General features: G+C 34.0%; 3 protein-coding genes across 3 annotated transcripts; all 3 read left to right on the top strand.

Annotated features, from left to right (window-relative positions):
- The first annotated feature begins 1,943 nt into the window (after window positions 1–1,943).
- Window positions 1,944–2,435, top strand: LOC132731849 (uncharacterized). Its single transcript, XM_060718132.1, has one exon. The coding sequence runs from the start codon at window positions 1,944–1,946 to the stop codon at window positions 2,433–2,435; it is 492 nt and encodes a 163-aa protein (XP_060574115.1).
- A 2,090-nt stretch (window positions 2,436–4,525) lies between these two features.
- Window positions 4,526–5,953, top strand: LOC132731850 (uncharacterized protein K02A2.6-like). Its single transcript, XM_060718133.1, has one exon. It carries the CDS (start codon window positions 4,526–4,528, stop codon window positions 5,951–5,953), a length of 1,428 nt encoding a protein of 475 aa, XP_060574116.1.
- Window positions 5,954–7,842: 1,889 nt separating this feature from the next.
- Window positions 7,843–22,911, top strand: LOC132731852 (zinc finger and BTB domain-containing protein 24-like). The gene is made up of 6 exons (XM_060718137.1): window positions 7,843–7,920; window positions 10,596–10,935; window positions 12,621–12,984; window positions 15,871–17,097; window positions 20,217–20,362; window positions 20,778–22,911. Exons 2-6 carry the CDS (start codon window positions 10,601–10,603, stop codon window positions 21,574–21,576), a joined length of 2,871 nt encoding a protein of 956 aa, XP_060574120.1. The 5' UTR covers window positions 7,843–7,920; window positions 10,596–10,600; the 3' UTR covers window positions 21,577–22,911.
- The last annotated feature ends 201 nt before the right edge of the window (window positions 22,912–23,112 follow it).

Consider the following 23,112-nt stretch of genomic DNA (forward strand, 5'->3'; position numbering starts at 1 on the left):
ATAGTTTTAGAGTTTTTCGTTTGGCGGGTTTTGATTGTTGGAATTAGCACAAGCTAGATTTTCTACGTGGTAATTTCAAATTCAAATTTAGGAATGTTTTTGTTAGACGTGTAGTACCTTTGGTCATATTGATTTGTTCTTCTTAGCATGTTCAGAAATGTTTTGTGATTCCTTTATTCTGTGGAATGAATTTAAAGTTTCAAGTTTTAATACACTTAAACGTGGATGGCACGAAAATACGTTTCCCCTACAATGTAGATTAAATTGTTCGTGGGCGGCTGTCATTCCTAAGACGGAATTACGATCAATTTTGTGAAAATACCATTTTTCATAAATTTGTTTGGAACATACTTGTTAATGTGATCTTTTACCCTGATATAATGTGAAGATAATAATGTTATCTGCCTATCAAATAATTCTATATAGTGAAAGATATAATACTACAGATTGATTGTTTAAATATCAGTATATTAGATATACGCTGAGGTAGTATGATAACAGACTATGTGTATTCCTCTCTGATGGTGGCAGTTTTTAGTAAGAATTGTTCGGACATATAGCGATCACAATTTGGCCGTAATAAGGTACATGTATTCTATGGGTTTGATGTTGGGATAAAATACCAACCAAGTTAATTTAGATAAACAATAATCTTTTAATCAAGTCTCAATTATGAATGTATTATGTTTATGAATGAACAGTTTATCAAATAATTTCTAAGTTAAGATTCCTATTTGAGATTAGTACAGCTCTATGAAATTATTAATTGATAGCAGTCGAATTATATTAACACTTGGAAGTGTTTTTCTTTAAGACCGAAGTCTTTATAAAAAGTCAAGGCTTGATCCTTGTTGTACTGACCTAGACGGTGCAGTACCAAACTAACAAACAAGTGTGTGTTTTTAGTTTTGTTTATACTGGGCGCCTGTTTCCCATATGTCCCATAATATCGACCTCTGTTACGTCGCTGGTTGTAGAGCCTGCAACGGAGGACTTAGACCTAGACGGTGCAGTACCAAACTAACAAACAAGTGTGTGTTTTTAGTTTTGTTTATACTGGGCGCCGGTTTCCCATATGTCACATAATATCGACCTCTGGTCGTAGAGCCTGCAACGGAGGACTTAGTTCGTCTGGAACGTCGCCGATCGTAGAGCCGCAACGGAGGTCTTCTCATGCCGTCTTTCGTCGTACATCTTCTCTAGGACCCAGTTCCTCGCTTCCTGAACGCAGTAGACAATATAGAGGCACCACTTCCGGGAGCAGTATAACTAAGTAGCATTCTTAATAGTGTACTCATGTCATTACCCACGTAATCGATACGGCCCCAGTAGGACTGGCACTACTTGAGGGCTCTCCAGAACATTTACCATTACTATTAAGACGCTAATAATTCATTTGATACATCAAATAAAAATGAATACACGCAGGATTCTCCCCGAAGAGACCCCTAACGAAGGCAGATGTAGTAATATTCATATACAAACAAATATTGCATAACTACAATTCCGTACGATCAAACACAAACTAGCCAAACATCGTTAAACTTCGGAGGTTGTTGTTATAATTTAAAAAACAAATATAAAATTATCTCTTTGAACAAATTAAATTTAATAACAAGCGAGGTTTTACGCACGTGAAAAATGGGTGCGAAAGAATGATAAGCTGTGCACTGCATACTGTGATGTCCTATAGACTAATGTTATAATGTATGTGAGACCACCATAGTATATATGTATGTTGTATGTTATATGATACGGGGACTTCCGGAAAAACATGGAACCTTAATAAACACGATTAAACCAGAAACATAGTTGTTATCAATTAATATCCACCATTAGGACTTATCATCTGGCGACGAGGATAAAAACAAACAAAACGGAATTACTTATATAATATTTGGATATATTTTTCATGTGTTAATTGATGGATTAAGACGTTAACCATGAACAATTTACCAGCATTTCCAAGTTTTGATCTTGAAACGGATAAATCCAATGCAGGCACGCGTTGGGAGAAATGGATTGGGCGCCTCGAAAATTTATTTGTAGGGATGAAAATATCAAACGCTGACCAGAGAAGAGCATTATTACTACATTACGCCGGAGAAAAAGTGTACGACATCTATGACGTAGAGAAAAAGGACAGCGCAGCGACTTATGATGCAACAAAAAAGGTACTTAGCGACTATTTTGCTCCCAGAAAGAACGTTCAAATTGAAATTTACAACTTTAGATCATACAAGCAATTAGAAGCACAAACGATTGATGAATATGTGACTGAGTTAAGAACTTTGGCAAAGAACTGTGCATTCGCAGACATTGACAATGAAATTTTACAACAAGTGATACAACATGGCCGCTCAAATCAACTCAGAAGAAGAGCGTTACGTGAACCAGATAAAAAACTCGATGACATTATTACAATGGGTGTTTGAACAATCAGATATGCAAGCATCCGCAATGGAAAATTCAGAAAATTCTAGATCTGTACACAAGGTTTCAAAGTTCAATAGTAGAACACGAGGACGAGCGCCGATGCCTCATGGCCGTGGGAACAGTAGAGGGTCGTATGCAAATTTTGGAGGTCGTGGGAAATATGGTCCGAAGAACCAATCGAATCAACGAAGTAGACCACGTGATGGTGCGTCAGCCAATACTTGCAGAAAATGTGGTTATGAATTCCCGCACAGAGATAAGCCGTCCCCAGCCACAGGTAAAACCTGCAATGTATGCAAGAAACCTAATCATTTCGCGCGCTGCTGTTTAGCGCCGAAATATCAGCATGTCAAAGAGGTCAGCGATAACGCCAACAGTTCGCTACAGTTCGATTCGGAAGAAGAGTACCTCTATAACATCACAGTGAAAAATGTCGGTAAACAAAAAGGATCAAAAACGCCCAAAACACAGATAAAAGTCAACGATAAAACGATTACGGCTACAATAGACACAGGATCAAGTGTGAATATACTAGATGAAACCACGTATAATTACTTAGGAAAAACTAAAATAAAAACAAAAGGGCTGCCAAATTTACTTCCATACGGAGGGGGAAGTGCATTAAACGTAAAGGGCTGTGTGAATTTAACGGTCGAAAAGAACAGAAAATACACAGTAACACCATTTTATATTGTGAAAGGAAACTATGGAGCTCTATTAGGGTGTGAAACATCATGTGAATTAGAAATAATAAAAATAAACCAAGGGATAACGGCCAATATGGAAGATAAATATCAAGGAATTTATGACGGTATTGGGAAATTAAAAGGACAAAAAGTCAAATTACACATAAACCGTGATGTAAAACCTGTAGCGCAGAGAAATCGACGTACGCCATTTCATTTAAGAAAGAAAGTTCAAAAGGAAATTGAAAAGCTACTTGAAAATGACATCATAGAAGAAGTTAAAAATGAATCAACACCATGGGTGTCACCGATTGTCACCCCACCGAAGAAAAATGGAGATGTAAGATTATGCATAGACATGAGAGAGGCAAACAAAGCTATTGAAAGAGAACGGCATCCAATGCCAACAATAGATGAACTTATACACGACATGAACGGTGCAAAAGTGTTCAGCAAACTAGATTTAAAAGCTGGATATAATCAGCTGGAATTAGATGAAGAATCGAGATCAATCACTACATTCTCTACACACATGGGCTTATACAGATATAAACGTTTGAATTTCGGTACTAACTCTGCAAGTGAAGTGTTTCAGAAAACAATCAGTTCTATCATTCAAGACATAGCTGGTGCCAAGAATATTTCGGATGATATAATAGTGTATGGAAACAGTCAAAAAGATCACGACAAGGCACTTGATCAAGTTTTTCATGCATTGCATCGTAACGGGCTGACATTAAATAGAGAAAAATGTGAATTTAACAAGCTTGAAATCACATTCTTTGGAGTTGTATTCAGAGGAGACGGCATTTCACCAGATCCAGTGAAGGTTCGAGCAGTGAGAGACATGCAACAGCCCACAAACGTATCTGAATTGAGGAGTTTTCTCGGAATGACATCGTATTGCTCGAGATTTATAAAGGATTATGCGACAATAACGGAACCATTGAGGCGTTTAACAAAAAAGGACACACCCTGGTCATGGGAAAATGATCAGCAAGTCGCGTTCGAGAAACTGAAAAGAGAATTAAGTAGTGATACGGTTATCACATACTTTAGTCCATTAAAAGAAATTGAGCTAATAGTAGATGCTTCACCAGTCGGTATATCTGGGATACTCACACAGGAAGGAAAAATTATCGCGTACGCGTCTCGTGCACTGACACAGACAGAATCACGTTACTCACAAACAGAAAGAGAGGCTCTGGCAGTAGTATGGTCGTGTGAGCACTATTCGATGTACTTAAGAGGTGCTCCAACTTTCACGTGCTTCACAGATCACATGCCACTGACGAAAATATGGCAGAAGAAACAGCCACCACTACGAATTGAACGATGGGGATTACGTCTACAACCATTTAATGTATGAATACAGGCTTGGAAAGGATAACCCGTCTGATTACATGTCTCGTCATCCGTTGAAATGTGACGAGCAGAGAAATATAGCGGAGGAATATGTAGCATTCGTTTCCGCACAGGCAGTGCCAAATGCAATGACACTAGATGAAGTAAAATTAGAATCAGTCAAAGATAAAACTATACAGAAAGCGATTGAATACGCAAAGAATGGAAAATGGCATGAAATGAAAACAGTGACAGATTTTAAAATCGACATGGAAGAGCTGGTGGTACTCAGAAGCGTAAAAGATGAATTGACGGTTCACAATGACACGGTCTTATTAAGAAATGACAAATTAGTGATACCGAAAACACTCCGAAATCGTGCGATAAAACTGGGACATGAAGGGCACCAGGGAATTGTTAAAACTAAAAGCTATATACGATCAAAGGTATGGTTTCCGAACATGAATGCAGAAATTGAAACAGCAATACAAAAATGTCTAGCCTGTCAAGCCAACTCAAGGGAACCAAGACCGCGAGAACCACTGAAAATGTCAGATTTGCCATCTGGACCTTGGAAAAATATAAGTGCAGATTTTTGTGGACCTCTAGAAAACGGTGATTACCTATTGGTTGCAGTAGATGAGTACTCGCGATATCCAATAGTGGAAATAGTAAAGAGTGTTTCAGCAAATATGGTCATACCGGTTATGGACAAAATAATTTCAATGTTTGGTGTCCCCAAAGTGATTAAAACAGATAATGGATCGCCATTTAATAGTACGGCATTTGCGGACTTTGCAAAATTTTACGGTTTTATACACAGAAAAATCACGCCTAGGTGGCCAAGGGCTAATGCTCAGGCAGAAGCATTCAACAAACCGTTGATGAAGAGTGTTAAATCGGCATTCATGGAGGGAAGGAATTACAAACAAGAACTGTTCAGATTTCTCCGCCAGTACAGAGCTACACCGCACGTGTCAACTGGATTTACGCCATTTCGGCTAATGTTCGGAAGGGAACCGGTAACGCGTATGCCAGACATTAATCAACACCAAAATGAGGACACGCGTGCAGACGAAATAGCACGAAGAAATGATGAGTTATCAAAAGCAAAATCAAAACAATACGAGGACCAGCGAATGAACGCACGAGAACGAAACATTAACGTCGGAGACAGAGTTTTACTTAGAAACGAAACACCAAGAAAGTCAAGTACAATGTATAATCCAGTCCCATATAAAGTTATAAACAAAAAGGGACCAATGATAAGTGTTCGAAATGATGAAGGACATTGTGTCACCAGGAACTCATCTGTTATGAAAACAGTAGATCCAGACTTAATGGGGAATACGCCTAAACAGCACGGGGAAAGCGATATTGAGGACTATCAGGGGGAGGAACTCGCTGAAAGACAAAACACGAGTTATGCGGCAAGGCCAGCACGAGATAGTCGTCCGCCCGCATATTTAAAAGATTTTGTAAGTTAGATTATTGGTTCCACAGTGAAAATGGGCATAATAAACCCAGTGGAACAAGCAGGTCACGCGATCTGCCATGCGAGTTTAATAAGTGTATACATCATGGATATATTTTATGTAATTAGATTCTCAATAGAAAAATTAATACGTAATAGCGCAATAGTAACATGACACCTTATATACGGCAACATGATTTAAATGACAATTTTTAAAGTACATTGAAGTTCTAATATAGTGTGGACATTTATAACAATGCATTTAACAACAAATATTTAAGAGAAAAATAAACAAATTATCAGATTTAGAACAAAATAAATATTCATGTTTGTATAGTGTAAATGTTCGATATTGCTCATGTAGTGGATATATTTAGATACTGCAGACTATAGTAAAACTGACATACAAACGATTGGAATGTGTTAACAGCCATGAGTGAACATTTCTAGAGAAAAAAGTTAGGATGAATTTTACAGTTAGATTCATTATATGTATTCCATCATAATCAAATAATTGTAAGAATAGTTTATCATGTTTAGTAATATCAGTTTACATAACTATAATATAATATTTTCATAATTCATATCTTAATGATTTAAGCATTTTGATTGTTCAATTTAAAACTGATGTTTTATATCTAACTTGAGGAGGGATGTGATGTCCTATAGACTAATGTTATAATGTATGTGAGACCACCATAGTATATATGTATGTTGTATGTTATATGATACGGGGACTTCCGGAAAAACATGGAACCTTAATAAACACGATTAAACCAGAAACATAGTTGTTATCAATTAATATCCACCATTAGGACTTATCACATACCTTTAGAAAGGCCGAATAAAATGCTACCTAGACGAATGTCTGTTTAGAAATGTGCAGTCAAATAAACTAAAGGGGAAGCGTTACGACACGAAAATTATTCCATTACCTCCGTACTTGTAGCACTGTTTCAAACTTTGACAGAACGGGTACGCTTCAGTCAATGTCGTAATGTGCCAGGAATCCAACACCATGCACCTATATATATACTGTGTTGCTCGTAATAGTTTATCAGAATGCCACGAGCATTACTTAATTATATTCCGATTGAACGATATATAGATATTTTATTAAGCAAATGACCAACCATTTAACGTAAAATTTGAGCGTAAACGACATAAAAGTGATCAGACTCATTACCAAATCCACGGATTTATATTATTGTAATGTAAATCCGTGCCAAATCTAACCAAAATAAAACAGCACACGTGTGACTTCGCTTTATTGTAAAAAGGACGACTATTTAAGTTTTTAAACCAGAACTTTGTCAGCACAGCAATATCCAAATGATCTAAAAAGAAAAGTACACAGAAGAAAATGTAAATACAAATGTACATGTAAAAATGTTTTGTAAAGAGTCAGAAATTTAAAATTGGTCATAAAGTGTAAAGCTGATGTATGTGAATGTTTTTATGGACTCATATTTTTATTGACGACTCGCAAAACAAATCGTGCCAAAAAGAAAAAGAAGAAGTAGTAGTAGTAGAAGAAGAAGAGATTATCTTGACAAGATTCAGGATGAAGCTGCAAGAATTGTCAGTGGCTGCACAAAACTTGGTTGTATTTTAGAGCTCTATCTCAAGATAGGTTGCGAAACTCAGGTTAAGGCGCGTCGTAGACATGAAATAATCCTCTTGTAGCCGATGGTCCACTCTAGTGGTATTCCACTCTTGTCCACTCTGACGAAATTGCAACTCACTTAACACCATCATCTTTTCTAAAAAATAAAATATTGTTCCAACATCCCTTTGTCATTGTTACATGTTTATATGATTATATATAGAGAGAAATGATATAAAAAAATACGGATAAATTACGGCGTGGGTTCCAGCAATTAGTAACGATTTACGCGAACGAAAGCAAAGTTTCTTCCCTTTGTTTCATTACTGCCATTTGTAGCCAACTAAAGAAATCTAGAAGATTGTGCTGTAAAGGTATAAATTGCAATTTAAAGATTAACTTTTTATACGAACAAGTATACATTTTAATTTAAGAAACATTCTTGTTGATTTTTGAAACAATGCTTCCAGGTAAAAAAATACATGAATGTTTTCCAAACAAAAAACACTGACTTTTATATAGTTTTAGTAACCTACGGCTGACGTAGGGCCTACTTACATTGATAATCACTGATAATGCAACTTTTAAGTAAGAGGGCTGTTGTTGAACATGGGGTATTCCTTGTCCTATAACATAAGACGTTTCCGTTAGTAGTACGTACACGCCAACATCTTATCGACACCTTCATAAGTTCTTTATAAATAGCAAAACGTGCAGTGATTTTAAAGTGCTATACACCTATACAACAAAGTTTTTTGTGCAAAATATTTTAAATCTCTAGATTTTTACGTAAAACAGAACAACGTTTTACAAATTTCTGCAAAAAGCAACAATAGTCCAATAAATTTTTGCTATGTCTGAAACAAAAATCATTTTCTAAATGTTCTTGTTTTTTGAAACAATAAATTTTGAGTAACAAAGTAAGGATTATTTTAATATCATAAATACAAGATACAAGAAACTTTATTTTAAGTCGGTTTACATATTACAAGAAACATTAGCTAATAAGCTATTTACCGACAATAACAAAGGCATAAAACATATTTTCTAACATATAACAGATCTGAAAATAAAAACTAGTAACAGCTTTAAGCATGAAATAAAAGTATCAAACAGGTTAAGAAGAACTTTACAATAAAATGGTAAATTAAGGCATAGTTTGATGACATGCACAGTACATATTATATTAAAAGTAATAACAGTTTATAAAAGTAATAGATGACTATAGTATAGAAATTTAAGTATAATACATGTAGCAATGTGAAATAAATGAAAATGATAATACATGTAATAAAAATAGAAATTAATAAAATAGAAATAGTTTTAAGTTAACATCTAGAATTTATAGGTAATTGAAGATTTCCTAAAAACTAAAATAAATAAATAGATTAATAAATTCACTTACTTATAATAAAAAAGTGCATAAAAAAAAAAAATCAAGCAAAATAACATGTAGAAATTTTAACTGAAACATGAAAAACTGAAATGTAGCACCATTACTGTGATTTAAATGATGACATTCAAAATGGCTGACATATGGTCTACGTTTGACCACTAAAATTGACTTTGACTGAATATATTGTTGTTTCCTTGGGCCATACAGCAGAAAATACCTATATGTTATAGCTTATATGACAATTTTTGTACCTTAAGTTTCATTTGTTGTTTTCTTTCTGGTTTCAAAGCGTTATGTACCATCATGTAAGAGGAGCAAAGTATACATAAACTGTTTTTACCCAATAATAATACAATATGTTTACTTAAAATACATGGAAACATTAATTGTAAACCTTTTTGCATACAGTAAATTTGCAACAAAAGAAATAAATGACTCACCTTGGATTGCAGAATATCCAATCCAAAACAATCTATCCCACTATTACCACTATAAACATTCAGCCACGTTACCTGTGTACATGTGGTAAATAGAAATCATGATATACTGTAGACAAAAATGATTTCCCTTAATTTTTATGTTGCACATTTATGCAAGAATATTAAAATTTACTGTCTGCATATCTTTTCACTCAAAATTAGATCTGTCATCGATAGAAACGATATCAATGTATGGTTGATATTTTTCTGTTGATCAATAATCAACACATATTTGAAAAAATTGATAATTTAATTTTTTTTTTTAAATATCTGTGAATAATGAAAATTCACATGACAGGTATACAAAAACAGGTGGCCATGCCGAACACTAAGCTGTTGTTACATAACCATTTCATAGCGGTGATGACAAATTATGGTTAGGAAAAATCATGCAAAGGACTTTTATAAACAGGAAACAACATATTTGTATGAACAGAACATATATTTTACTAAAATCATTTTTAACAGGTATGAAAGTGAATTATATACAATAAATTAGGAGTATATATTATTATATATATATCGATATATTGGTGTATCACTGATTTCTGTCATCTGATATCAATGTATCATCAATATGCTTTGCAATGAATAATTGACAGCTCTACTCAAAACATGTTTTTGTAGTATATTACGACGCTTTATGTAGCATTTCAAAATCTCTGCACATTTAAATGACTTGCCATTAAAGGAACTTAATTAAGCATGAACAGTTTGACTCATTTTTCTTACTGTCAAACTGTTATAGTTAATTTCAACTGTCATTTTTACGCATAGAAAAATTATGGGCAACACTGCTGCTAGTTTGAATAGATTTAAACAGTTAAAATCAGAAAACATATTTCAGTTCTTCAAAAAATCATTAGAACATATATTTTTTTACTCAGTGATTTAATTAGTGAAGCTCTCTGAACACATTCAAGGGATTTTAAATTTGCGTTGTAAACTATGCCTTTGGTAGACATGTTATATTGACGTCCTCGTAAAAAATAAATTCTGTAATAACTTTTAATAAAATCAAAATAGTTGATCTGGTCTTATCCGGTCTCTCAAGATCGGGGAATTAAACTGGAGATATGTATATGAGGACTTTAAACTTTATTTTTTACTGAAACAATTTAATTGATTGCTTTAAATCTGACAAAGTTATTCAAAGTTTACTTTTTATTTACAGATTTGATGATGACTATCCATCTATGTCAGTCTTCTGAGAAGTTAAACTGGAATCAGATCAAGCAATCTATTCTGGGTCGCCAGAGGCTTGCTGATAAGTTCACCTGTGCCGGATGTTCTCGTTCATTTGAAACAATCTGCTGCTTACATTTTCATTGTATGAAGCACAATGAAGGTGGTTCATACTATTTTGACCACGTGACCAGTACAGCATTTCCAAAATTGGATACAAGATGTAGCGCCACACAGTTTGAAGCTGATGACTTCAATGATGATGGAAGGCATAAACTGAAAGTACTCATAGGAAATGTTACATCTTTAAAGCCGCACAACTCCAGATGGTAAAGTGTAATATGTAATATAATGTGAAAAAAAGAGTAAAATTTTCAGTTAATGAGATACTGTATAAGTACTTATTTTGGCGGGGGTTTATATTTGGCTATATTGGCGGTCAGGGTCAGTAGCGCCAATTCAAAACACCGCCAATTTAAAGCACCGCCATTTTAGATCATCGCCATTATTCTTTGAAAGGTAGACAACTCATGGTAAAATAGCTTTGGTTTGTCCGAGTAATCTCCCTTGATTATTTGTAATAAAAATAAACATTACAAGAAAGCTGAAAAGAATTTGTTTATTTTTAAGTCTTGGTACGAAACTCATTTAATTATATATCTATATACTGTATTTATTACGAAGATGATCACACGACGAGAAACAAATCTAAATGTCATTTATTATCGAATTTAAGTAAACTAGTATTTGTTTTGTTTTCACTGTTATGTTTCATAATTTGAAATAAAACTAATGATAACTGTAATTATATAGCAATCAGTTGTGGTGACCGTGAACAATTTGTGACCGTGAACAATTTTTCACGCTTTAAAGACTGCAGGATAATAGGGCATACCTTTCTCTTCCATGGTCCAGTTACCACACGGTACCATATTTACACCTGTCTGATCCCAGTTAATTATAAGAATTAGCACGATGTAAAGATAAAGGTGACCAAGCATAGGTATACCGTATGCCGTAAAATAAACGAGGACAGTCAACTACTGCGTGACCGGTGTTATTTTTATTTATTTTTTTTATTCTTTATTTGTAATCGCCAATTCATGACCCCATATTTATGCCAACAAGTGTTTTAATTTGGCGGTCTAAAAGCGTTTGCGCCAATTTATGACCCCGCCAATTCAAAACACTTTAAAAAACGCCAACATTTGACACCGCAGATAAAATGCGCTATACAGTAAGCCTATCCTGGTCTAGTTACCGAGGGTTTAATGTGTAAATCTATTTTTACTGATCACTTAATTCAAGTAAGAAAGTTGACTAAATCATCAATAATAGTGGTTTCTTATTTGAATTATCCACTTCATAAACACAATTGCTGTTAAAAATAGAAGAGATAATTTATTTAACATGATCATGTGTTACAACAGTGGTTGGAAAAAAATTCTGGGATCTGGTATGCCTGTCGGGTATCAGAGATCACATGTATTTCAATGTTTATAGTAAATGTGTAAGCTGTTATAGGTCTTATCATATTTCAAGTTTAAGTTAAAATCAATATACTGGTTATTATGTAATATAATATAGATATATACATGTACATGTATGATGTTTATCATTAATTGTAATGTTTGAGTGCCATGAATAAAGGCAAATTTTAAACCAAAGTAGTTGTTTTGTTTCCCCATACCTGTTTGATAAAATCCAGGAATCTGTATGTTCTGGATCATGGGTCCTGATATTGACCTGAGGTATGCGTACTAATATAAAATAACCCAGATAAAAGTATTCTGTTGTGTAACAAAAAAGGTTTATCCCTATGGCTGAAAAGTGGAATTTTTGTTTTAAAAGCAAAAAATATCAAAGTATGAATATTTTAAGGGAAATTTTTTAATTCTTTCAGTAATTTTATGCTTTGGAAGAGAGATTTGACAATATTAATATGACAGTAGATTTTCTGTTATCTTCTGGAGGCAAGTAGCTTTGACTAAGACATATGAATCCTTTTTTTCAGCTTAAACAAGGAGAATAATACCAACATAGAAGAAAGTGATGACACAGTCAAAAATATCTCAAATGAAAATGGTACATGTGTGTCTGATGGAGATACTAGAACTTACCAAGAGGTTGAAGTTACCAGTGGAAATATTCTTGATGAAGGAACTAAAGAAGGTGAAACAGATGCTAGAATGGAAGAGGAAAAAAGAGAAGGATTTGCAAGGGTGAAAGTTAGGAACATAGAAAGGAGAGAGGATGGTTCAATTTCTTTTGAAATGAATGAGGCCGATGCTCACTTATTTCAAGCTACTGCCAATACTTTGATTGAACAAATTAGGAAAAAGGCTGGAGATTTACCTATACCTGCACAGGAATTGGAGGTAATTTTAAAATTCTAATAGTTTGTTATAAATTATCAGTGCAAGTGATTTTATCACTTTTTATCCCGATTTTGGAAAGTCCTATAGTTAAGTTGAATGAAGGAAGAACATGTTGCAGAAACAGCCAATTTGTGAAATGTGATGATTTTTGTGACGCCTCTATGACATATAGGAATCACTTCTCCATCATCTATTGTCCATCTGTCTGTCTGTTGCAAAACTTGTCTGGACTACCCCTCAAAAACTACATGGATAATTTCATTCAATTTTTACAGGAATGATCACTACCAAGACTTGTTCTGCATATCATCAGCATTTTCCAGTTCATCTATTTTTTGGTGTATGTGTGTCAGTCCATCTGTCCGGTTCTGTCTGGTCTATTTCTTTCTCATTCTTTGAAGGATTACAAAATAATTTGGTACAAGTGTGTACCATGATGGGGTGGTTTGTCGCATACAAAAGCCAGGTCCGCTGTACAAAGGTCAAGGTCACACTTGGGGGTCAGCACAAAACCAGTGTCCAGAACTTAACTTCCTCATGCATGGAGAGATTTTGATATAACTCGGGACAAATGTTTTCCATAGTGAGGCGGGGTGTAGCGCAAAAAGTCAGGTGTGTGAGGTAAAGGTCAAGGTCACACTTAGGGGTCAAAGTTCAAATAACAAAATGAGACATTCATTTTCGAATATAACTTCTACATACATGGATGGTTTTTAATATTACTTAACACAAATGTTCTCCATATTCAGTTGAGTTGCTTCGCGCAAAATGAAGGTCAAGAGGTCTAAGGTCAATAAAAATATCAAAATTTGATTGTTTGCGCTGTATCTTGCTCATTCTTTGAAAGATTACAAAGTAATTTGGTACAAATGTTCACAATGGTGGGGTGGTGTCACACACAAAACCCAAGTTCGCTGTTCAAATGTCAAAGTCACACTTGTAGGTCAGCACAAAATCTGTGTCCGGAGCGTAACTTCCACATGCATGGAGTGATTTTAATATTACTCAGGTAAAATGTTCTCCATAGTAAGTCGGAGTGTCTCTGGAAAATTTCAGGTGTTTGTGGTAAAGGTCAAGGCCACACTTTGGAGTCAAAAGGTCAAATAAAATAAAACATTCATTTGCAAGTATAACTTCTGTATACATAGATTGATTTTTATATAAATTAGCACAGATCTATGTTCCTCAAGTCTCACGCAAATTGTATTTCATGGTCATAAGAGGTCAAAGGTCGAATAGAAATATGAAAATTTGTTTGTTGGCTGTAACCTGCTTATGCTTTGAAGTTTTATGCTTTGTGGTCAGAGGATTTTTAAATTGAGCCGGTTTGTGATGTGGTCAACTTAATACACTGTAAGTTGCCACCTTTTCATTTTTAGCGGTACTGTATCTTGCTTATACTTTTAAGTATTATGCTTTAAGTGGTCAGAGGATATTTGTCACTGAGCTCCACATAGTTGTCAAAATGGCTGTTCAGTGTTTTTTTTGGGTGCTTGCGTCTAAACTTGTCCATGCCATAACTTCTTTGTGTATGGAGGAATTTTCCAAAAAATATAAAAAAAGTCATTTTGGACTTTCTCTAGGGATTTCTATTTTCTCAAATGTTCATCATGAGACTTTGTTTCATGCACATGACCAAAGTCACTGGGTCAGAGGTCAATGTCATCTAAGGTGAAGCAATGAAAAGAATTTGCCTTGGGTATAAAAAGGGTGTCTTGCGCACATCTCACCTGTGTATATAATCACTATATATCTTTCTCCTTGATCTGAAATTTATAGACTCGGGTTTGAATTAAGACAAATAGGATCAACATTCTGCCCGTTGGCATATCTTTTATTTTTAATGTTTGTCCAGGCTATTCCTCTAATACCATTAATGCAATTTCAGTGAAACTTTATATGATTAATTGGTAGCTCAAGTACTTAAGCATATTACAAGGGTTTTCAGCTTGAATAAATTTTTACTGTGCTTATTATGGTCCTTAAATACAAAGGTGTTTTGGCCTGTTAATGTTTTTTGTGTTGCCAGGTACATAGAAGCTGATTCATGCACAACTTATAGGGATAACTTTTTTATGGTCTGTCTGTCTGTCACAAAACTTGTCGGGTCTCCTCCTCATAAACTACTGGTGCAATTTCATCCATATGCTGTAAAGAATAGACAAGCTTTAAGCAGCATGCATCCAGTTTTATGCTAATCTTCATGAAAAAATAATTGAAAAGGTATTTAAAAGTAAGTGAGCAAAAAAAGTGATTTACTTAAGTTGCAATTGTCGCTTACAGTCCAGGGACGGTAAAATCACTTGTCTGTATTGCCCACAGACAAGTTCAGAAATGCTTTAAACAAATGTTTACAAGAGAGTTTCAATTCATAACTATAACTTTGAGACTTGGAATGAGAGGTTTGGATGCATGAACACATCTGCACATCTGTTTCTAAATTCAAAATTTTAACCATTACATGTTTAAATGTTGAACACTGCTTAAGCCGGTGCTAGGGGGTGTGGACGGTAGTTGGCAATTGACAGTGCCATCCATGAACATGCTCAAACAAATTGAGCCTGCAACATTTTCAATTTTGTCATTTTGGACTTTCTCTTGGGATTTCTATTTTCTCAATTTTATAAACTGGTCAGATCATTTTTATAAGACAGGCTAAACTATGCCCGGAATATTATATTGTATTTTACTATGTGCAGCAATTTACTAAATGCACAAATAAAGAAACAATTTCAATGGTTTCATGGTTGCTAGGAAATTGATGATACCATGTGTATCTCTTTATACACTGTACTCAATTTAATACTAGTACATGTAATATAAAGACAATCTTGAAATTCAATAATGCCCTTTTATATGCTGATTATATTTATTAATATTTTCAAGGTGATGGTGCCAGATGATTCACTCCAAGTTGAACATTCAAAGGTAAGTGAGGATCCTGAACTCACTGATAAACAAGCTGCTGTTGATCCAGTCAGTAATAATGAAAAGGAAAAATCCCCAACAGTTTCAGATGTACAAGAAGATCAAGACATTGATACTTTGGTGGAATATGAAATAAACCAAGATAAAGATGTAAAATCTAGGACAACTGTTGACATTGAGAAAGGTAAAGAGAAAGACAATCGCAGTGACATTGATAGAAGAAACAATGAAATTGTAAAGAGATCTTCTCAAAGAAAAATGCTGGATCAGGTCAATGAACTTGTTGAAATGAAAATGGATTCAACTGATGATATCAGGTTTAAAAGCAATAGAAAGTTATGTAGTAAGAAAAAGGAGCAAAATGTTGATGATGTTTCACCAGATAAAGATATTGAAAAGATTGGTGCTAAAACTAGTCGTAAAAATTCTGAACTTGTTGATAAGAAACAAAATAATAGTTTACCAGTCTATACACGTTCTCAGAGGAAAAGAAAATTAACCACTAAAATGAAGGAAAGTGAACTACCAGAAATGTTGAAACTTACAGGAAGGACACCGCAGTTGCAAGAAACCAAAAATGAGAAGCTTACATTAAAACGGAGAAAATCTCTAATTGGTGAAACTGATTTCAATGCTGGTGAAACTTTATTAGCTTTAAGAGAAACTAGGGATCTTAAATCAATGAAAAGTTCTAATAGGAAAACTGGTTTATCTACCTTTTCTAAAGATAAAGATAAATATTATAATGAAGAGATGGACTTCAATGCTGATAAAACAAGTGATCATGAAGTAACTTGTAATGAAGATTCTGATGCTGAGAAAATAGATGACGCAATTGTTAGAAATGATTCGAGGAAAGGTATTGGAAATGATGGGTCTGGTCTGTTAACAGAAAACAGTGTTTGTAATGAAGAGGAAGAAGAAGAGCTTGATGATGAACTATGTGATGGAGAGGAAGAAGATTTAGAGAAAACAATTAAAAGGGTATATCCAAAGAAACAACGGCGGAAAAGATTAAAAAAAGGTCAGATGCCGTTGAAGAGGCGTAATGACTTTAAGTGTAATGAATGTGGTAAAGTTGGATCATTGAGCATGATAAAATATCATGAACAGATGCATTCTGATAAAATGCCATACAAGTGTGAGGAGTGTGGAAAATGCTTCAAGACATCAGCCTGTAAAAGGGTTAGAATTATGAGTTTGTTTTTTTATACACTCCCAAAAAATTTGACTGATTGTTATGCACCTGGCAGTCTATTTGTCCATCTGCACTACTGGGTGCCATGTATCTGTAAAGAGAATAAAAGGGAATAATAGAGTTCAGAGGTCAATGCCTTTCTATTAAAAAAGGAAAAAATAACAAAAGAACAGTTACCAAAGAGCTAGATATGTTTTTATTGGCAGCTCAGGTATTTGATCCTTTTTCTTGCATACAGCATATTATTCATAATTGTGAAAGAAATTGCGACTATTAATAATTTAAATTAGCCCTTTTTTCTTATAGTAGCTTATGAATTTACAACTTCATTCATAACAGCAAAATGATGCACCTTTTATTAACCCATTACTTCATGAGCATTTTGTGAAAAATGGCTGTTTTCATTGAAAAGTCTCCCGTTACAAGTTCTAATTACTATAATACTATAAAAACTGCTTCAACACTAATCAAACTTGGCACAAATGTTGACTGGACCATTGCCCTTGCAACAACATGCTCAGGCTTAAATTTTCTGTTACCATGGCAAAGAGGGGACATCTCAAAATTGCCAAAAATCACTATTTTGCGTTGATTTTTTTCCATCATAATTGATTTCAAAGTGCTGCAACTTTTCAATGGATTGAGGTAGAGTCAAATGCTTTCCAGCGTTGGTTACACGTTACCTTATGATCAATCTGAGGTCATTTATAGCCTCTCACAAGTCCAAAATTTTCTTGGCGATGAGGGGGACTCCGCCCCCCTTCAAACCCCCCAAACAGAAGAGGGCACTTCCCCCTTGTGGCAACCCCCTGATGTATCTTTTGGTTGGGGGGCCGCGCCGAAAAAGTGGTCACTTTTTTTAACAACATTTCTCAAACAAAAACAAGTGTTGGGGGCCTAAATAAGGCATTTTTTCACCATCTGAGACAACAAAAAGGGGGGGGGGGTGAAAAAGGCGTTAAAAGGCGTGTATATGAAGTAATGGGTTAATGAACTGCGTTCTCAGGATGGTGTCATTTTGCCGTTATGAATGAAGTTGTAAATTCATACACTACTATAAAAAAAGTGCTAAATGAAACTTTAAGTTTTCGTAATTGCTTTCCGAAATACAATGTATCATTAATTTGTAATATGCAAGAAAAAGAATCAAACACAGGCTGTCATCACAGACAGGAATATCTAGCCCAAATGTTCTCTTTTCAGTTACATGGCACCCAGTAGTGCAGATGGACAAACAGACTGCCAGGTACATAACAATATACGCCAAACTCAAGTAACTGTTAAGCTGTCTGTACTGGCAGCTGGTGTGAGATCCAAATATTGTACTGTTAAGGATTAAGGTCAATGGTTCACATTTTGCTAATTATACCCCTGAAACGATGTTTGGGGGGGTATATAGGAGTCACCCGGTGGTCGGTCCAGCGGTCCGTTGCATTTTCCTTGTCTGGAGCATAACTTGAAAACTAATGGTTGGAAGTCAATATAACTTCATACAATGGTCCCGGACAAGGAAAAGTAACAAAGGGAATTGAGAGGAAGTGCAGTGCACAAGAACCGTAACTCCATATTGACTAATTACAGAGTTATTGCCCTTTGTTACTTTTCCTTGTCCGGAGCATAACTTGAAAACTACTGATTGGAATTCAAAACAACTTCATACAATTGTCAAGCACAATAAGGGGGAGGTGCAGTGCCCAAGAACCATAACTCCATATTGACTAATTACAGAGTTATTGCCCTTTGTTACTTTAGTTGTCCGGAGCATAACTTGAAAACTACTGATTGGAATTCAAAACAACGTCATACAATTGTCAAGCACAATAAGGGGGAGGTGCAGTGCACAAGAACCATAACTCTATCTAAAGTAATTACAGAGTTATTGCCCTTTGTTACTTTTCCATTGCTTTCTTTTGTCCGGACCATAACTTGAGGACTAATGGTTGGAATTCAATATAACTTCATACAATGGTCAAGCACATTGAGAGGAAGTGCAGTGCACAAGAACCATAACTCTATCTAAAGTAATTACAGAGTTATTGCCTTTGTTACTTTTCCTTGTCCGGAGCATAACTTGAAAACTACTGATTGGAATTCAAAACAACTTCATACAATTGTCAAGCACAATAAGGGGAAGTGCAGTGCGCAAGAACCATAACTCTATCTAAAGTAATTACAGAGTTATTTCCCTTGTTACTTTTCCATTGCTTTTTTCTTGTCCAGACCATAACTTGAAAACTACTAGTTGGAATTCAATACTATTTCATACAATGTTCAAGTATATTTAGAGGAAGCACAGTGTACAGAAATCATAAATCTTTCTAGACTCATTTAAAAGTTTTTGTCCTTTGTTACTTTTTATTGTCCAGTGCATAACTTAAAAATTAATGGTTGGAATTCAATGAAACTTTATACAATGGTCAAGGACAGTGAGATGAAGTGTAGTGCACAAGAACCATAACTCTATTTGGACTAATTACAGTTATTGCCCTTTGTTCCTTTTCTTTGTCTTTCTAGACTTATTGCAGAGTAATTCAATAAAACTGGCCAACCACATTGAAAGGAAATTCAACATACAAGAACCACAACTATCTTTAATTGCCCACAACCATAACAGTATTTCAATTGTTTTACTAGGTATTCTGTTACAAGTAACATCCTCATTTCAGAAGCAGTCTTGTGGGAGTATTAATCACATTTAGTGATAGTTCTAGTTTTCATGTGTTAAACATCTATATACATATGTACATATATTATACATCATTTACTTGAAACATTACATATAAATTAACCCTATCATATGTACGATATCATTATTTGTGCAAATTCTGACATAAATTTTGCTGTTACATTTATCTTTAGCCTCATTGCTACCATAAATTCTATCTATGCAACCAGGGCAGACCAAGATCGGTCAGCAAAATCTGGCTGTTCTGATCATGGTGTGCACTGTTCGCTATTCTGTCAGTTATTTTCTTTTGAATTTTTCCTAAAAATTATGAATGGTTTTGTCCAGATTGAAAGATGGACAAGTCCATTTTAAGATATAAGGAGTGGAAAGGGTTCACACATGTATGAAAAGCTTCATATTTATTTTGATGTTTTCCAGAGTCATATGTTGCAACATGGAGAGAAAAAATGGAAATGTGAGCAGTGTCCAGCAGCATTTTATAGGAAACAGTATCTTGATGTACATATGACCAATCATACCGGAGAGTATCCATATGTGTGTGAGCTCTGCGGAATGAAGTTTAAGTAAGTTATCTTTACTTGATAGGGTTCATTAAATCAATGTATGTTATGGTACATTGATATGGTTCTTTAAAAGAAAGTAAGTAATTTTTTGCCAAGTACATTAAAGCAAAATGTCATTAAATCAAAGTAATTCCCCAGGAAGATAAAGTCATGACTTTTGGAAATTTTATTTATTATACGAGTACGAGTTATAAAAAGCTGCCAAGAGAAAAAAAACTGATGTACATGATGTAGATTGGCATTTGAAATATGTAAAAATCAAGAAAATTGTATTGGAAAAAACACATGTTATCTTTTTTGGTAAATGTTCTTTGTATTATTTTTCATTTATGAATATCTACAGATTACAGTTTGTAAAGAATAAATGTGTATAGTATCTAGATACATGTATAAATCAACTTGTTTTTCATTACAGAATGGCATATATAGTAAGGCGACATGTGAATAATGTGCACAAGAATATCCGGAACTACAAATGTGACATTTGCGATAAAGAATTTTTCCGTGTCGCCACAAGAGACCAGCATCGAAACCGACATTTTGACCCATTCCTACAGTGCTCATATTGTCCAAAAAAGTTTAAAGGGGACTTGGACTTACGAAAACATGAATTAACACATACTGGTGAAAAAATGTATTTCTGCCCCATTTGTAATCAGGGATTCACTCAAATTTGGCCGTATTATAAACACATGTGGAAAATTCACAATATTGAGAAAGAAGAAGCCAAGAAAATGAAAATAAGAAATCCTGACATAGTTAACATGCGAAATGTAAATAAGGATTCTGTTAACAAAGAACAAGCATACGTGCATGAATTTATAGGGAAGCCAGGGTGCACTTTTGATATGCGAAAAAGCTTTAATCAAAATGTCAATCAGTTAAAATTCATTGAAAATAAACTTGGAAGTCATCAAAGTGGAAACAATGAAGATGGGAAGCGAATTTGTGAGACTAGTCTACAAAATGAAGGTAACGCTGTTTATACAGCAACAGAAGCTGATGTGGCTGATACTATTGTTATGAATATAGGAGATGACTTAGATAACCGGGAAACTATAGTGATACAAACTGAAGAGTTACAGTCTATTGGTGACCAACAGACTGGTTATATTGTTGTGGAAAACAGTCATGGGGAGGATAATATTGTCATCTATTCTGGTATGCCGCAAAATGAAGCAGCAGACGTTCATCAGTTTATTGGCAACTGCTGATTATCATAACAAATGGTAACAAATAAGACTAACATTGATCAAATAAATGAAGAACAGTTATTGAATATGTGAAAAAACAGTGATTAAATACATGAAGAACAGTGATTAAATATATGTAGACAGTGATAAAATATGTGAAGAATAGTGATCAAGTATATGAAGTACAGTGATCAAATATATGAAGAACATTAATCAAATAAATGTAGACAATGATTAAATATGTGAAGAACAGTGATCAAATATATGAAGAACAGTGATTAAATATATGAAGAACAGTAATTAGATATATGAAGAACAGTAATCAAATATATGTAGACAGTGATTAAATATGTGAAGAACAGTGATCAAATATATGAAGAACAGTGATTAAATATATGAAGAACAGTAATTAGATATATGAAGAACAGTAATCAAATATATGTAGACAGTGATTAAATATGTGAAGAACAGTGATCAAATATATGAAGAACAGTGATTGGATATATGAAGAACAGTGATTGGATATATGAAGAATAGTGATTGGATATATTGAGAATAGTGATTAAATGTAGGAAGAACAGTGATTAGATATATGAAAAACAGTGTTTAAATAAATGAAGAACAATGTTTAAATAAATAAAGAACAGTGATTAAATACATGTATGTGAAGAACAGTGATTAAATATATGAAGAGCAGTGATTAAATTTAGTAAGAACAGTGATCAAATATATGGAGAACAGTGATAAAATATATGAAGAAGAACACATTTAAGTTCACTTTATAGTGAAATTAAAACTGAACTTTGAAAACAAATATTAATACTATCACAATGATATTAATTTACTGGTATAGTACTTAAATGTCATTCGACATGATATACATCATTTAGACGAAATTTTGATGACACTAAAATTATTAAAAATTAAGATTAGTTTATAAATTACTTGTGTACTTATTTCAAAGATATTGTTACCGTGATACTGACAGATGTTTGATGGTTAAATGTCGCAAATATGAAAAGTGTTGCAACGCTTTTCACTCAAAGTAGACTAAGAATCACACAAAAAATCAATATTAAATTTAATTTTGTGTAAATTTCTTTATTTTCCTTTTCAGATTTTTTCAGTAAAGTGCTCTACTTGAGTTTCAAATTTTATGTTTTTATGCTTTTTGACCTCAATGGAGTTCCTTTAATTAAACCTGGTCTAATCTCATGAAAAAACTGCTTTGTATAGAAAGGAAAACTGTTTAGTGTATACAGCACAGCATTATAAGAGATGTTACAAATTATGATATACTTACACAACTTTCTGCAGCAAATTTTTTTATTTTGGAAAAAACAAACAAAAAACAAACAAACAAAAACACTAAGAAGAACTTATCAGCATGTCATAGACCTTTGTGTATCTCATTATTCATTGTTAATTGTGGATTGTGGTCAGTTGTGACTTTTGTTAAAAGTTGATGAATAATTTATTTCAATATTATAGGTTTTGGGTTGTTGATCTTTAGGAATGCGTTTATAAGTTACTTTGTTATTTGTTAGGACTGTAGGA

Source organism: Ruditapes philippinarum, unplaced genomic scaffold (genome assembly GCF_026571515.1).
Source record: "Ruditapes philippinarum isolate M1 unplaced genomic scaffold, ASM2657151v2 ctg4888_1_1_1_1, whole genome shotgun sequence".
Classification (NCBI taxonomy): Eukaryota; Metazoa; Mollusca; class Bivalvia; order Venerida; family Veneridae; genus Ruditapes; species Ruditapes philippinarum.